This window comes from Otolemur garnettii, unplaced genomic scaffold (genome assembly GCF_000181295.1).
Source record: "Otolemur garnettii isolate 467f Iridium unplaced genomic scaffold, OtoGar3 scaffold00037, whole genome shotgun sequence".
Classification (NCBI taxonomy): domain Eukaryota; kingdom Metazoa; phylum Chordata; class Mammalia; order Primates; family Galagidae; genus Otolemur; species Otolemur garnettii.
In genome coordinates, this window is record NW_003852432.1 from 15,506,751 (window position 1) to 15,523,458 (window position 16,708).

Here is a 16,708-nt window from a genome sequence, read left to right on the forward strand (position 1 = left end):
TAAAGTGAGGAACAAGGTCAGCTGACACTGGAGAGCAAACGAGAACAGGAGGGAGTTTAGGACTGACAGTGAGTTGCGGGAAGGAGGTCAGCAGACCTCCAGCCAGAGGGTAATGGGGACCCAGCAGTCCTACTCCTGGGTATGGACCCAGGGGAAATGAAACCCACAGGTCAGAGAGGTGCTGCACTGCCATTTCCACTACAGCACTATTCATAGTTGTGGAGATCCACCAGGCTGCAGGGATAAAGAACATGGGGTGTGTATCTATCTATACAGTGAAACCATTCAGCCTTCAAAAAGGAAATCCTGTCCTTTGTGATGACACGGATGAACCTGGAGGACATTGTATTAAATGAAATAAGCCTGGTACTGAAAACAAATACCGCATGATCTCACTTATATACAGAGTGTGAAAAAGTTGAAGTCACAGAAGTAGAGGGTAGAAAGGTGGTCGACAGCAGCTGGGGAAAGGGATTGGAGATGTGGACCAAGGATACAAAATGTCAGTTAGCCAGGAGGAATATGTACAAGAAACCCATCGTACAGCATGGCGACTGTAGTGATAGCAATGTATTATATACAGTAGTTTCCCCCTCCCTGCATTGACCACCTCCTTAAGTTGACCTAATTTTCATAGACTGGACGTGCACCACATGTAATAAGGCCTCGTTACTTATGTTGACCACCTCTGAATGTTGACCAGTTTTTTACAGTCTCTGGGGTGGTCAGCTTACAGAGGTTCTACTATATTTGAAAATTCCTAAGCACAGCTTTGTGTTTTCACACAAAAAATTAACATATGAGATAAAGCAGATATTAGCTTGATTTAGCCATTCCATGATGTATCCGTATTTCAAAATATGTTACATGACTGATATATGCAATTTCCATCTGTCAATTCAGAATAAGTAAATAAAATGTTAAATCAATACTTGGGTGCAAAGAAAACCAGCGTGATAAAAGTAAGTTAGTGATGACTAATAGAACTGCTGAGTGCAGTGAGGACTGTGCCAAAGGGAGACATCTGAAATTGGTAGTGAATCCTGACTCCCATGTTATCTTTTGCTGGGGATGCTCAAGAAACAGGAATCAGAAGCAGGTGGCAGCACTGGGGACAGAAACATCACAGGTGGAAAAGAATGAGAAGATTGGGAATTCTATATACCAATGGGGTGAATCCAAGAAATTATAATCATATTTTCCAATAGTGTTCTTTAAAGACTGATGTGGTCTAATAACCTTTTCATTTTTTAAAGGAAAGATCTATGCTTCTTTTGAGAAACCTGAGATATTAGGAAAATTTTTCTAGAATTTGAAGAAGGAAGCTGTCAGAGAGAATAGTTATCTGGCCCAGACTAGGGGAAAAATGCAAAATTTTTTGTATATTTGGTAGTACATAAGTCAATTAAGACAGCAGATAGGATTTTTAAAATTCTGTGCCCTGTGCTAGCATTCCTTATTTCATATATCAATTATGACTTTTTTTTTGGCCTGATTACACACGTTCAGCATCTGTATTTGGACATAGTAGGAGCATTCATTGTTTTGAATGTTGAAAGATAGTGGACATGGGTCTACTTTTATAGTTTTACATTGTAAAGCTAATTCAAATTGTAACCTCTTCAAAGCAAAATAACAATATAGGGTAAAGTGTGACCAACCAGATGTGCAGGGAGCATAACTGTTTGAGAACAAAAATAGGTGGAGAAAACATTCAGAGACCCTCCTTGGATTGTAGCAATATCAACTATTCCATACGGCCCAGAGCATTTCCTGCTGTGTCTAGACATGCTGGCACAGATTTCTCTGTGGGCGTCAGCCTGTCAGTGACTTGCAGTGACCTTCCCTCGGGCCTCCTGCTGAAAGGCACTCGTGCTTTCTACCCTCCCTTTAGTCCATCATTTGATTGTTCCAGCAGGTGCATGAAAATTGGGATTATTGTCACTGTGGAGTTAATCAGATCTGTGGCTCACTCCCCCTTTGGTCACACTTCTGTGTCCCATAAAAGAACAAATAATTGCTTTAGAGATGTGATGATGTCCTTAATGGGAGAGATTGTAAATAAGAAATCAGCCAAGAGGAAGATCTAAATTAAAATAAAATGAGCAAAGAAATTCTTTATTCATCCTAAGAACTCTGAGGGTAGAACTGACCCATACAATTCCAAATTGTTTTGAAATTATAAATTACCACATTATTATAATAATAAGTGGCTAGAAATTCAAAGTTGCAGAAACCAAAAACTCCTTAGAGTCAATGAACTCAGAATTAACTTTCTCTTTTTCTTCAGATCTGAGAACTGATTCAGGCTACTTATCTCTCTTTTTATTTAAAAAGTACAGGATTTTAGGAAGCAACAAGAAGGCCCTTTTACCCCGTTCCTGTGTTTTAAAAAATGGCCAGGTTGATATTCTTTTCACTAAAATTCTGGTCATTCCTGTCTTCTTCTACCCTGTGTTTGCTGCCTGCAGAGAATTCAGAATAATTTAGTTTTTCTAAATTCCCTACAGAATAAGCTAAGGTCACACATAGCAACCCACCCGGCAAGGACTTCTTTGGTATTCAACACCATTTATGTTGTAAGATGATTCAACATTGACAAAGGAATTATTAATGACACTGCCCTTTTTAGTTCCTTTTGCAAAGATAGACTTTACCCTCTCATCGTCGTTATGTCCCCAGCGCTTTGCAGTGCTTGACACAGAGTGGGGACTGATGCAGTTAAAGGAAGCTTACAAGTTTTCCGTTGTTGTTGAGGGAAAGCATTAAGAGACCAGACCATTATTGTCTTAATCTTTGCTCTCATCCTCCTTCCCAGTGGGGATGTGCTTATTTAGGAGGGAGACCTCAAAGAGCTGAGTGCGTCGGAAGTGTTTCATGTTACACTGTGTTAATCAGAACTGTGCTCTCAGACCTGTCTCTTGGGAAGCATCATTTGCAAACACTGTCATGCTGAAAGTACATAAAAATGGTCAAACAAATACATAACATCTTCCTCTAAGTATTTCCAGTTAGAGATTTTGGACTCAGAGTGAAAGAAACTACATCTTCTTTTTTATTTCAGCCGTATGGAATAGTTGATATTGCTACAATCCAAGGAGGGTCTCTGAATGTTTTCTCCACCTATTTTTGTTCTCAAACAGAGTTATGCTCCCTGCACATCTGGTTGGTCACACTTTACCCTATATTGTTATTTTGCTTTGAAGAGGTTACAATTTGAATTAGCTTTACAATGTAAAACTATAAAAGTAGACCCATGTTTCATCATAAATTTTACACCATTGTACGGATTGCCGATGTTCATTTGTTTGTTCATTCAGCAAACAATTGTTGCTGTCCTCCTGAGGGCCAGATACTCATCTGGACATTGTCAGAAACATATCAGTGAATAAAATGGGGCGGGGGGGGGAACACCTGCTTTGACAGAATCTGTATTCTGCTGGTGTTTAAAATACTAAAACATTTTAAGTCAAGAAACATTTTTAAGGCTTATATGATATCCAATACTGCAATTTTAATTTCACAGAAGTACTTCTAGTGTCCAAAGCAATGGTTCCTAACCTCTTCCGTGCCTAATGATCCTTTTTAAGCTTACCTAAGCATAAACTATAGAATGTAACGGAAAATAGTATACCTCGTCTCATACACATTAACGTTTGCCTAACAGTTCAGAGGCTTTGTACCTCCCTGGTTGCAAAAGCACCAGTGATTTACAAAGTATAATTGAATGTGTCATCTAATTAATAAGTAGTAGTTAATGATGATTTAGATAATTTTCATTTTTTAATGTTGTAATGAATACAAAGAATCTATCAGGAAAATGCTGAAAGAGAACTTTGGTTTTGACTTAATTTCATTTTTTAAAAAAAGAACATCTTTTTGAGATAATAAATGCATGAAGGATTTATTATACTTATTATTTTTGCAGAGCTTGAATTATATGACTTTTTATTATTCTGTTTTTACTTACAGCCATTTTGCCTTTTCAAGAAACTGCACACTTCGACCCAGAGTATTTTATAAAGATGTCAGTTTCACGTTACTTTCAACATTCCTTATTACACATGCCTTCTTAACAAAGGGGCATTGTTAGAAAGGTCAAAATACTTTCTCTATATAGATTAGAGTGATTCTTTCTTCAGGAAATGTCAGAGTTACAGTGTTCACAATGATTAAATTATATGAATTCCCCCAAGAGTAAGCATAAGACTCACTGCTAATATATAAGCCTCAACATTCAAAGAGTGAATCTGGGCTCAGCTTCAGCGTTAAAAAGGGAAAACTGAACATTTAGGTAAACTCCTGTGGAAAGAGAGGTGTCAAGGATCTTCCTCTTTCCATTTCCCTTTAATCAAAAGAGCTCATGACCCTAATGTTGGTTTGGGTTTAAAATTAGAAAGTGCGTCAATAGTCTTATCTCAGAAGACTTGCTTGAGGACTTGCTTTCATTTGTTGCCAAGGAAAAATTCTATCATTGGTGTTGATACTTGTGGTTGGAAGAAAAGGGGGGAAAAAGTCTTCGACCTTAAAATACCAGGCATGTATTTTAACTCAAGACCAACGACAGTCAGCAATTCTGACTCGTTGGGACCTGGGCCTTGAGGTCAAAACAGTGCCTCTTTAATATGACTGGGCTTTTAAACATGCAGGAAGTTTTTGTTCATCCTAACATCATAAATCAGGATCTCCATGGTGGACCCCGGGCTTTATTCTGCTCCCTAGGAGAACACAGGACACAACCAGATGAGGAGCTGCTGGCTGAGCAAGGGGGCTCTCATCTTTGCCAGAGATCAATCCCTTCACGTGAGAGGCATTGCTTGGCCCTTCACTCGGCCACTGCAAGCACCAAAGCCTTTGATGCAGAGGCCAGTCCAGGGCTGGCAGTACACCTTCCACCTGCTTCCCAGACTCTTGCTTGGACTGAGCTGGCACCACTTCTTGCGGACGTTACTGGAGCAGCTCGTCCTGAGGCTTGCCCTTTCCATTTTGAGTTGTCCTTCTTCACTCGTTCTCAGAAAGCAAGCACCCTCAACAGTCTCCATAGTATTCGGGAGGATAAATAATTTTATCTTCAACCTTCATAATCTCTTAGTTGGAATGGGCCTCTGTAACAAAAGACAAATTAAAAAAAAGAAAAAGACAACAGGTTATCAACATGTTTATTTCATATATACGTATGTAGGATATACTTAGGGAATAAGTAATTGTCAAAGAGGTAGCTTTGAATTTCGGCTTATATAGCATCTTCAACAAAGAACGGTAAATTTTTTTTTTTTTTTTAAGTTACAAGATAAAGGGAAAGGACACTGAGTCTCCAGGGGCAGCAACTTGTGGGAAGACAAATTAGAGGCAGACCAACGCTAGCTTTTACTAAGGGGTGTTCAAGTATAATAGATACCTCTGGTGCCATCTCCAGGCCCATCAGGGTTTAAAGTTGCCTTCAGTGGTTAATTTTTGTTTTCCTCCGCAGAAGAGGAAGCACAATACCTTTGTCTTTGTAAATCTGTGTCTTGGGTTTAGGTAGTTATAGGAGGACAGAGAGAGTTCCTATATCTCCTTCTGAATTGCTTTTACCTCAGCAGTTCTTATGCCAAGAGGCGTATTCTGTGGTAGCAAATTCTGGTCTCTCATAACAGACTGTTGGAAGTGTCTTGCACTGTTAGTCAATCAGAAAACACAAGAGAAGCAGTGAAATAAGAGCAATTCGGATAAGCTCGCCTGTGTGTTCTATTGCCTTTTAGACAGAGGCTGCAGAGGGAGCGCTGGTGAACCCTTCCCTACAGCTGCTCATTATTCCCTCATCCATCCTGCTCCTCCCACTGTTTCCTCCGTGGTGGTTTCTGGTGTGTGTCCCTTGATACTTAATAGCATGGGTGTTAATTGTGATCCTCACACATAGCATGGTTAAATTGACAACAATGGCTTTGCTTTTTCACTTGGAGTTTTGTTTGTAAAATAGGTTTGCATGGGGTATCAATACATCTTCATTGCTATAAAGAAAATATAATACCTGAGACTGAGTAGTTTACAAAGCAAAGGGATTTATCTGGTTCACGATTCTGTAGACTGTACAGAATGCTGTATGTGGCAGCAGCATCTTCGGCTGGTGAGGGATTCAGGGAATTTCCAATCAAGGTGGAAGGTGAAAGGAAACAGACCTGTCATGTAGTTAGAAAAGGAGAAAGAGAGGAAGGAAGTGGTACCAGACTCTTAAGCAGCCGGCTCTCACGTGAATGAAAAAAGCAAGAACCCATTCATTATCATGGGGAGGGCACCGAGCCGTTCATGAAGGATCACCTGCATGACCCAGCACCTCCCACCGGGCCCCATATTCAACATTGGGGATGAAATTTTAACAGGAGATTTGAGGGAACCAAGCATCTAGGCCATATCATCTGGGTACTAAAGGACATGACATTTAGGCTGTTTTTCCGGAACATGAACAGCTAAATGTTTTCTCTCCTGTTGCTTTTACTTTGGGAAACCATGAATCTATTTCAATGCTATTTAACTGTTAAAAATGATTTTAGAAGTATTCTTGATAACGTTTTATAGATTGACCACCTTCCTAATCTTCCACACAACATATTTCAACCCCAAATATTACTGAGTCATATATTTTTGGATAAGGTACGTGTTGCACAACTTTACACGTATTGAATCACCAGTGACTGAGTCACTGTCTCGTGATTCAACGCTCGTAATGTGAGGTGAGCCAAAAAGTGATAAATACATACCATACAGAGAACATAAAAAAATCCCTCTATGAAATATAAAATGAAAAAAATCCTTTAAATATATAAATTTATTTCATATAAAATATCAAAATCTTTGACAATGGCCTTTCCAGCAGAAGGGTGACCTGTTCTGAGTCCTTAGGAGGAGTGACAGAGCTCAGGAGCATCTGTTGAGTAAAAGGGAAGCTGTTAGGATCCCCACTGTGCCACCCATATTACTTGCATCACCGGTAAGAACATTTCTACCGGACTGTGCTGTTGAAACATGCTATTCATTATTAGTGGCCTTTTTGAGCACATCAGAATGTCAGCAGGTTGGATGAGCAGATGGTCATAGGTACAAACTCCTACAACCCTGATATGTTGTGACTTTATTTATTTATTTATTTATTGGCTTCACACAGGTTTTTGCTTGGTTTTTGTTTGTTTGTTTGTTTGTTTGTTTTTATTTGTATTTTATTTTAAAGACAAACTCTCTTTATGTTGCCCAGGCTGGACTTGAACTTTGAGCTCAAGAGATCTTTTGCCTCAGCCTCTCACATAGCTGGGAATACAGGCCACTGTACCCAACCTTTTTTTTAAATTATTATTTTTGAATTTTATGGAGAATATTCACACCAAAACCCCTTGTTTCATGTGGGATAGTTAGTCTTGCTGTTCTTTGTCCATTTCTGAAGTCCTCTGTTCTTTCAAAGACAGGATAGCTTTGTGACTTAGACCTAAAACTCTTGAATCAAACTTAGGATTTTAAAATGCTGACTCCATCCTTGACTGACCATGTAACTTTGGCCAACTTATCTGATATCTCCAAGTCCCAGCTTTCTAATGTGTCAAAAGGGATGACAGTGGATTCTTTCTCACATAGTAGAAGTAAGAATTAAAGGAGAAAATCTATGAAGAGCATAAGTCGTGGGGTCTGGCCCAGATTACATATTTGCCTGTCTTATTTTTCCCCAAGGGCCATGCCAGAGATGCTTCTTTATATTACTTATTATCTCGATTTCCTCAGATCTTTATTGGAAGAGGCAGGTTATAAATAACAAATAATTGTGATTTTTTATTCTTTATTCCAAAGAATTAGTCATTGTTGACTTATGGTACCAAGATTTATAATGACTCACACACAGAATTCAGGTGGACACTGAATTTCTCCTGCAGTGAAATTTCCTTTGTGGAACATGGCAATATATGGGGCAAGTCAAGTGATTTTTCTCTGCTGGTGTTAATATCAACTCTTATTTCTTCTCCTTGTTCTTTAAGGAGAAGAAGGCAGTATCCTCTTTTGAAAACTTACTAAATCTTTATAAATTTTTTATTTCCATATGTTAAATATAATAAAGACATAAAATGTACAAGAGGATAGTATTAAATGGCATGATCTAGATCTGGAAGTGCCATGAAGTTAATTAGGTGAATGTCATGTCTGGTGGTGAGGCAGGCTTGGAAATACCTCTTCGGAGACTTTGTACATTTCCCTAGTGTAAAGTAAAGGACATTATGGAGAAGGGATGGAAGTTGGGAGAGAATTAAATCTTTCCTTGTTATTTGAATATTGCTATATAGTAGAACCTCTGTAAGTTGACCACCCAAGGGACTGTAACTGGCCAACATACAGATGGTAAACATAAGGAACCAACCCTACTTTACTGATATATACATGTGGTGCATATCTAGTCTATGAAAATTAGGTCAACTTAAGGAGGTGGCCAGTGTAGGGATGGAGGTAGTCAACTCTGGAGGTTCTACTATATTTTGTCCTAAAAGATTGTATTTGTTTAGTTTAAGTGAACATGAAGGAACAGCAGTCATTGACTAAGAGCTGAGGACATAAAGGGTAACAGTTATGGGGCTGTCTTCCAGTATACAATGTACTAGGAAAGAAACATGCAAATCTCTTATGATTAGGAAAAAATGTAAATGATGTAATGGAGGTGTGCACATCTTTAATAGGAAAATTTTTAAGTTTACAAAAACTAGTTTTGCCATCTGATCATACTTACAATAGAATTACAGTAGAAGAGACTAAGGACAAGGTAGAGTGGCTCATGTTTGTCATCCCAGCACTTTGGAAGGCCAAGGCAGAAGGATCATTTGAGGCCAGGGGTTCAAGACCAGCCTGGGAAACATGGTGACAACTCCTTCTCTGTAAAACATTTTTAAAGTTTGCCAGTTTGGGTGGGCATGTGCCTGTAGTCCCAGCTACTCCTGGAGGCTGAACCAAGAGGATTGCTTGGGCACGGGAGTTTGAAGTTACAGTGAGCTATAATCTTGCCACAAAACTTCAGCCTTGCCTCTAAAAAGAAAAAAAAAGTTGTAATTAGGTATATAAAATAATTAAAAATTGCAAAATGAAAAATACCAGGCTTAGCATATGTCATCGGTGCATTTCTAACATTTCTATGTGGTAACAAAAGTATGGGAGATAGTTTGGAGAATTTTAGATATACCAGAATGAAATATTATTGACTTGTTCAGTTTTTCTCCTGACCCTGAAGGCATACATTCTGGTGTCTTGCAAACTTGTTAGAGGTGGGGAATTAAAGCTAAAGTTGCTGAAATTTCTACTATTCTATAGAAAAAGTAGTGTGTGGCTGAGTAGGGATCCTTAGCTTTCTCATCTATAAAACATGCATCACAGTTGTGCCTACTTTCTAAGGGCCTGGTGCAGATAAAATAAATTGATTCGTGTATAGATTTGAGTGGAGCAGCTGTCAAATAATGAATTCTCAAAAATATTGAGATTATAATTATATGATTATTTAAAGTATAATTCATCCCAGCATGAATTTTTACTTTTCCTTTTTATATGTTATAAATTTGAAATAATAGTAAATTCTCTTTCACTGTGAGGGGCGCTTTCAGTCTTTTTCCTGGAATTTTTGTAGATGACAGTTGGATGAGATTAATTTATCTCAGCATCTTCACTCGTAGCTATGGTCCGCGGCCACAGAATAATAGCACATGGGCACCTGAGCTTCAGCTGAGGATGCTTGGCGCAGTTTATATTCTCTCCATTCATGCCTTATCAGCCATCTGCTCTGTGGGAAAAAAAACATCGGTTAACAAGAGTAAAAACGGCCCCATACAAATGTGTGCTGGTTGCCCTTTCTCCTATGAGAGCTCAGAAAAGAGCACGGTGAGGTGAGCCAGTTGTTGAGTCTGTTAAACATATCTGTCTAGGTTTAGATAACAAAAGAGGATAAAAGTGTTCCAAATCAGCCTTCAATTAAAATCCATATGCTTCCTTAGAGATCTGCTGTGGTTCTCATTTCTCCCCTTGTATATATTTGGATGACAGAGCCATTATTTAAGGCAAGGATCTAGTGATGAATAATGTAGGAACTTGGTAGGTTCTGAGCCTTTTACTAGTGTCAGTTTTTTGCTGAAGCTATACTGATCACGGCCATATCATGTGGTGAGTCCATGTTGTGTAGGTGCTGGTTGTGTGTTCTCTGCCTGAGGCAGCCAGCCATTTGATTCTATCATAGGCGCTGGGATATTGAAATTCAGTTAGGATTTGAAGCTCATAGTAGGTGGTAGATGAATTTTTCTTGGGTCAATATTCATTTTATCTTATTTTTTGAACATAAACAGTGTCACACATTACCTCTCAGGGGTGTCCATAGATATTTATGGTCTTGAATTGGTGCCAATCAACAGCATCATTTGTGTTTACATTAAATCTGGGTGGCACTGTATTTTCCAATGCAAGTTTGGTGGGGAGTCAGAGATATTCTCTTCCTTTATAGGCCAAACAAAATTCAAATTTCATTTCTTGGAACCTCTATTTATGTTTTGGATTATAGATTTATAAGACCATAAAATATGGGGCGGTGCCAGTAGGTCACTGAGTAGGGCACTGGTGCCATATATTGAGGGTGGTGGGTTCAAACCTGGCCCTGGCCAAACTGCAACAAAAAAATAGCCCAGTGTTGTGGTGAGTGCCTGTAGTCCCAGCTACCCGGGAGGCTGAGGCAAGAGAATTGCCTAAGCCGAAGAGCTGGAGGTTACTGTGAGCTGTGACGCCACAGCACCCTACTAAGGGTGATAAAGTGAGACTCTGTCTCTAAAAAAAAAAAAAAAAAAAAAACAAGACCATAAAATAGGAGCTTTCTTATGGACAACACTCAGAATAATTTCCTTCATGTAAATTACATAATATGACATAAAACATGAAAAAATCTTCGATAAGAAACATGGGAAGGGTGTTAGGTTGTTTTTCTCATTTAGTGCTTTCGCTTCTATCTTTTGGATTAACAGCAATGACATTACTGATGTGGAAACCTCTTCTTTCAAAAGTTAATTTTTGTTTGCATATATGTTTATGTTTTTTGCCTTTTTATTTATTTATTTATTTTTGGCTGGGGCTGGGTCCAGCATATGGAGCCAGCACCCTATTCCTTTGGGCCAGGCGCCACTGTGTTTTTTGCTATACAATTGCTACGTAGCCAGTTTTATCAGAAGTGAAGCAAATGTTTGTTGTCATTGGAGCCCTCCTGATTGATATAAGCCATTTTGATGTGAAATGAATGATCTAATAAATGTTGAGCTGAGCTGGTAGGATGAAAGATAGTAAGAAAAGTGTTACATCTCTAAATATTAAATAATTTTCAACTTGTTAAACTTCTTTTTCTTGTAGCGAGAGATTTTTCTTGAGGTTGAATAGAAACGGACTTCCTAAAGCCCCAGATAAACCAGAACGTCATTGCTCTCTCTTTGTGGTAAGTAGATCTTATTTTATCTGTGAGGCAGATTTATCTCATTATGATTTTTATTATTTGGGAGAAATAAATTACAGTAGAACTTCCTAGTTCAGCTACCTCCCTACCTCAGCTACCTCTAGTTGACTAGATTTTATAGACTAGACATCTACCACATGTACTAAGACCTAGTTCCTAAGGTTGACCACCTCCGTATATTAACTAGTTTATTACAGTCCCTTGTCTGGTCAACTTGCAGAGGTTTTCCTGTATTGTGAGAGAATATAGTGAATGTATTTAAACTTCATATAAATAACGCACCAATTACATTAGTGCCCCAAATTCTGAATGCCACTAGTTATGGTTATGTTAGTTCCTTTAGAATATTATTGATTCTGTTATATTATTACCAAATTACGGTAGGGATAGGGTTCAACATGGTACCTCTATTTAGTGTGTGATATATGCTTAATAAATGTTTAAAGAATGCATAAGAGATAAATCAACAGGGGTCTTTTTATTTCAATATTTTTTGACATAAATAGACCTAAAGTTGATTTTAGTGTTATTTCTACAGTAGGATTTGAATCATTGGCTTCTGCAACAAACATTTCATCAAGAATGTCTGTATTCATCTTCATCTTTCTTCTTTTATTTGTGAATATAATGTTCTATGCCTTTTAAGTTCTGCTTATGAACTCTAAAATAACCAGGCTTTGTTTTTTGGTAGGATTTGGGTAGCAGCGAGCTAAGAAAAGACATCTACATCACTGTGCACATTATCCGAATTGGTAGGTACCACACTTGTCACTGTGGCAGGGCACATAACAGGGAGAAGAAATGCCAAGAGGTCTCTGTGTGATTATTTGCTATCTGGGTCAGAAACAAGTTGAAGCCAGATTTGAATCTGAGAATCATAGAAATTGGGAATTATTTTCTTCCCTCCCCTACTTCACATGTGACCTCCTCACCCACCATAAATAGATTTTTGTGATACAAGTCATTGAGAAGTTAGTTGTGTTTCATCTTGTTCTTTTGGTTTTCCTAAACATACAGGGTGGCTGTAAAGTTCATGTGCAATTTTAAATTATGCACTATTTTAAATTGCGCACGGTCTTTATGGCCACCCTGTTCTTGATTTAAAAATTTTGTCTTTTAAAATTCTAATTTCTGTCAGCATCAAATAAACTTTCAGGAGCTGAGCTTCCTATGAGTTTATGAAAGCTTTATACCCATTGGCATGTTCCCAAAGTGCAGAATACTGCAGAGCATTATTACAGAAGGAGCTACAGAGAAAGAGTTATGAAAGGCTGAATACTCTGTATTTTTTTAACTTGTATAATGTCATCAGTTTATTAAAGGGTTTGTCAAGTCCTACAGGGAAAAATAAATATGCCTTTCTAACTTTGATGACCTGTGTTTTCCCCAAATTTGATTCGACTGTGAAAACATTTATATAATGTAGCATTTATTAACATCTGCAGAACACACTTTAATGTTCTATGATGAACTTGCTCAATGGAGCCAGAATATGTTCCTTCATTTTAACAGATAAAATGCCTCTTAAAGAAGGCATTTTACTGCGGAGGAAATAGGTAAAATGAGGAATGATGTAACCTATACAATTTTTCCATTAAAACTAACTAGTTGATATTAGGAATTTGTTCCCACTTTTCACTGCCCATGCTACATTACTTGCATGGGAATACTTCTTCTGGGGAGTAATATCTTGCTATGCAATCCTGCAAAGTGGTCTTTATTTTTATGGGCTTTAATTTTATGGACATGACAACCACATTGTGCATTGAAAGAGACTGTAAAATGTGCTTTCCTTCCAACACAGATTTTCTATGTTTTTTGCCTCATAAAAATCTATTCTGAAAAGCCAATTTCATTTTATGCTATTTTTATATTTGAGGGGCAGTAGAAATTTTAAAAATAGACTGCCTTGTTGTGTTTTAATTTTGCTTTTTTATAAATGAGTATATGAGAGAAAATTTGGAATCCTTTAAAATATTGGAAAAGTTGGAAGCCCTGCTGCTGTTTCCCTATCAGATAAAGCCTCTGTTCATTCTCAGGACGGAGTGGTGTAGTTTGTAATGTAATTCAGCATGTGTCTGTATTTTTTAATTTAAACTTGTAATATGTAATGTATATTGTTAAAGTAAAATGTGGTTTGGGATATCAGAATGAAACATTGCTAAAATTATAATAACCATCTCCTATAGCATGGAGAGAAAAAGTAAACCACTTTTGCCTTCAAAACTTTTATTTATTTTATTTATATTTATTTATTTATTTATTTATTTTGGCTGGGGCTGGGTTTGAACCTGCTGCCTCTAGCATATGGGACCAGTGCCCTAACCTTTTGAGCCACAGGCACCACTGTGCCTTCAGAACTTTTCAAAGATATCTATGAATTTGGGGTGGTAGAAAAACATGCAGCAGAGGGAGTGTGTGTCCGTCTGACCCTTGGCAAGCCAGCTCAGTAGTATCCCCAACACAGCATGGCCATTCAGATATGTAGCATTTGATTCATGAGTACTTTTTAAATGTACTTTTGTAGTTATTAAGTCATCATAATGAATGTTGAATCAGATATTATCTCCTTACTCTGGTCCCCAGTTTTGGCCACATGAATACTTCTCTGGGATTATTACAAAAAAATACTTGCAAAAAAAAAATTGCTCGTTCACCCTTTTCAGGTTGAGGAGAAACGAGATTAGCTAAGACATTCTAAGAAAGCTTAAGACTTAGTCTGCCATCTCTGCAGATGCAGTGAAATCAAAGAGGGGGAGATTGTTGTCTATCAGGGACAGATACTTCTCCTACTTTTTATAGAATGTCCCTTGTACCTATTTTAGTAGGAAAAGGACACACTGACCTTTGCTGGCTGCAAAAAGCAGGAACAATAATAGCACCTTGCTTCTGGGAATTTGTGCCCAGATCTTTGGAAAGACAAGGAGAAAGAAAGAGCAATATTAATAGTTATAAATCCTCCTTCCCACCCCAGTTATTAAGTTCTTTCAACTTCTCTGCCTCCCTTTTGCCTTTTGAATGGTTGCTCAATATTTTTGCCATCCTACCTTCCTCCTTCCTTTCTTCCTGTTTAGAGAATGTTCCTAGACATTTGACCAGAAGAACTGTGAAGTCTTATTAGTGCTAGAGTTGGGAACACCAGGGCTGGCACCAAATTGTCCTTTCAGTAATGTAATTAGACCAAAGCCATGGTACTCACAGAGCCAAGAATGAAAACTTAAACTTGCAGGTTTGAGGATATAAGTAGTGTGGAGGGCTGGCAGTTAAGCTTCCTAGCTGACAAAGAGAGAACGGGAGAGAATCCTCACTGTAGGGGCTTCTCAGGAAAACACTTGCCAGCATCACCTCACTTTTGCCTGTCCTCCTTCACAATTTTTTATTTAGTGCAGTTCTAGCGAAGGAGATGTTTAAAAGAAAAGAAAGAAGGACTGATATATGTACATGCTTTTGTATAAATTGTAGGAACTTAGAGCTAGCGAGTTCTTAGGAGTAACCTTGTTTACAGTTCCTAAGTTTCTTTTTTTACTAATGAACTTTTTTTCTCATGTTAAATAACTCTGAAGTATTCCACTCAGAAATCTTCTAATCACTTTGTCTTTGTGGCTTTACATTTATTTATAAGGAAATGACTAAGACAGAAAAATTATATTCTAAATCATGATATTGATAAGGACTGAAGTATGTGTTTCATTGTAATATGTTCTGTCATACTATTCAAAATAGAGATAAACTGGGCTTTTTTTATTTAACAAGTGATTGAAGTTTTCAGTTTTTTTCAAATCAATTCTTTAAGTAGGAGGAGAATTTGGTTATTAATTAAAATCTAATACGATATAAGGTATTCAGTTTGCAGATAGAATATAGATTAAAATTATGTACATTGAAATTTAACTACATTTTCAGCATCAGGTCATGAAAACCTGATATTTGGAATTTTTACCATTTTGTACATTTAAAAGACACTTATTTTGTCCATTTCTAAAGAGCATTGATTCTAACTGATAAAATTAGAGGCTTTCAGGCTGCTATTTGTAAACATTTTCCTGAAAGTGACATATTGCAGAGGTAGTTTTCCTTTATTCCTGATGAATAAAAGCCAAATTGGATTTTGCTAGTCCTTCCTTAATTTTTTCTATTTAACACTGAATTTTGTAACTACTGGAGACATCTTGGTGTGACATATGAGAATTTTGCTCAGACTGAAACAATTTATCATTCTGTTAATAAGCATCTGGAGACAGAGTTACAGATGATTTTTTGTTATTTTTCCCCCCATGAACTTGTATTTCAACTTCAGTGTATTTCCTGGTTTTATTCTTCAAACTAATCCATTAATAATTAAAGGCCAATAATAAATTAAAACAGTGTATCAATAGCATATTTTAAAATATAATTTAAACAAGTTAAAACTTTGTGATAGTCAAAACCATACCAGGGGATTTGGGTAACTTAAGTTATAAACAGCCTGAGCTCCCAGGCCTGGGCATGCATGCTGTTTGAGTGGCCTGTGCTTACTTATTATACTTCAGACAAACTCAGACTATTTCCTTTCAAAGGTGAAATTTTTTAATGGTTTTTTTGAATATGGAACATTTTAAAAAATAGAAAATGAAACAGGTACAGTTATTGGTTTTAATGGCATGAACTTCTTGGGATAACTGGAAGACATCCCAGGGGTCAGGGAAGATGGTTCCTATACATGGGAGGGGTTCCAATCTTTGTGTTTTACAGATGGCAGTGGATGTCCAGAGTTTAAGCTCCTCACCCAAGCTCACACCCCTAGAGGGGGAGAGAGGAAAGCCCAGAACTGAAGCAACACCTCCCGTTACCCCCACCCTGTGTGCCTTTCATCATCCAATTGCATTTCATATTGCCTGTTTGTCTGTCTCCATTTAAAATGTAGCTAATCAAATGACTCTATGGTTCTTGTTTGCTCTTAACTGGGCAGGTCGAATGGGAGCAGGAGAAAAAAAGAATGCCTGCAGTGTCCAATACCGGCGACCCTTTGGCTGTGCTGTCCTTAGCATTGCTGACCTGCTAACAGGAGAGACAAAGGACGACCTCATCCTGAAAGTGTACATGTAAGGAATGTGCATACAGCAGGGATCGGGCAGGCTCAGGGATGCATGCGGGTCCCACTTGAGTGAGTGCCACTTCTGTGGGTGACAGAAGAGCCCTGGATGGGGCTTCCTCAAATCCCCATCATCTGTAGGTTTGCTGTGGGTGAGCGCA

At 37.9% G+C, this 16,708-nt stretch overlaps 1 protein-coding gene across 1 annotated transcript in view; it reads left to right on the plus strand.

Moving 5' to 3' along the window:
* The window catches only part of DOCK4 (dedicator of cytokinesis 4), a 249,780-nt gene that overhangs the window by 37,290 nt on the left and 195,782 nt on the right, over positions 1–16,708 (plus strand). Inside the window, exons 8-10 of the mRNA XM_023513222.1 lie at positions 11,377–11,458; positions 12,168–12,228; positions 16,425–16,557. Coding sequence (XP_023368990.1) covers positions 11,377–11,458; positions 12,168–12,228; positions 16,425–16,557 — 276 coding nt within the window. The remainder of the gene's footprint in view (positions 1–11,376; positions 11,459–12,167; positions 12,229–16,424; positions 16,558–16,708) is intronic.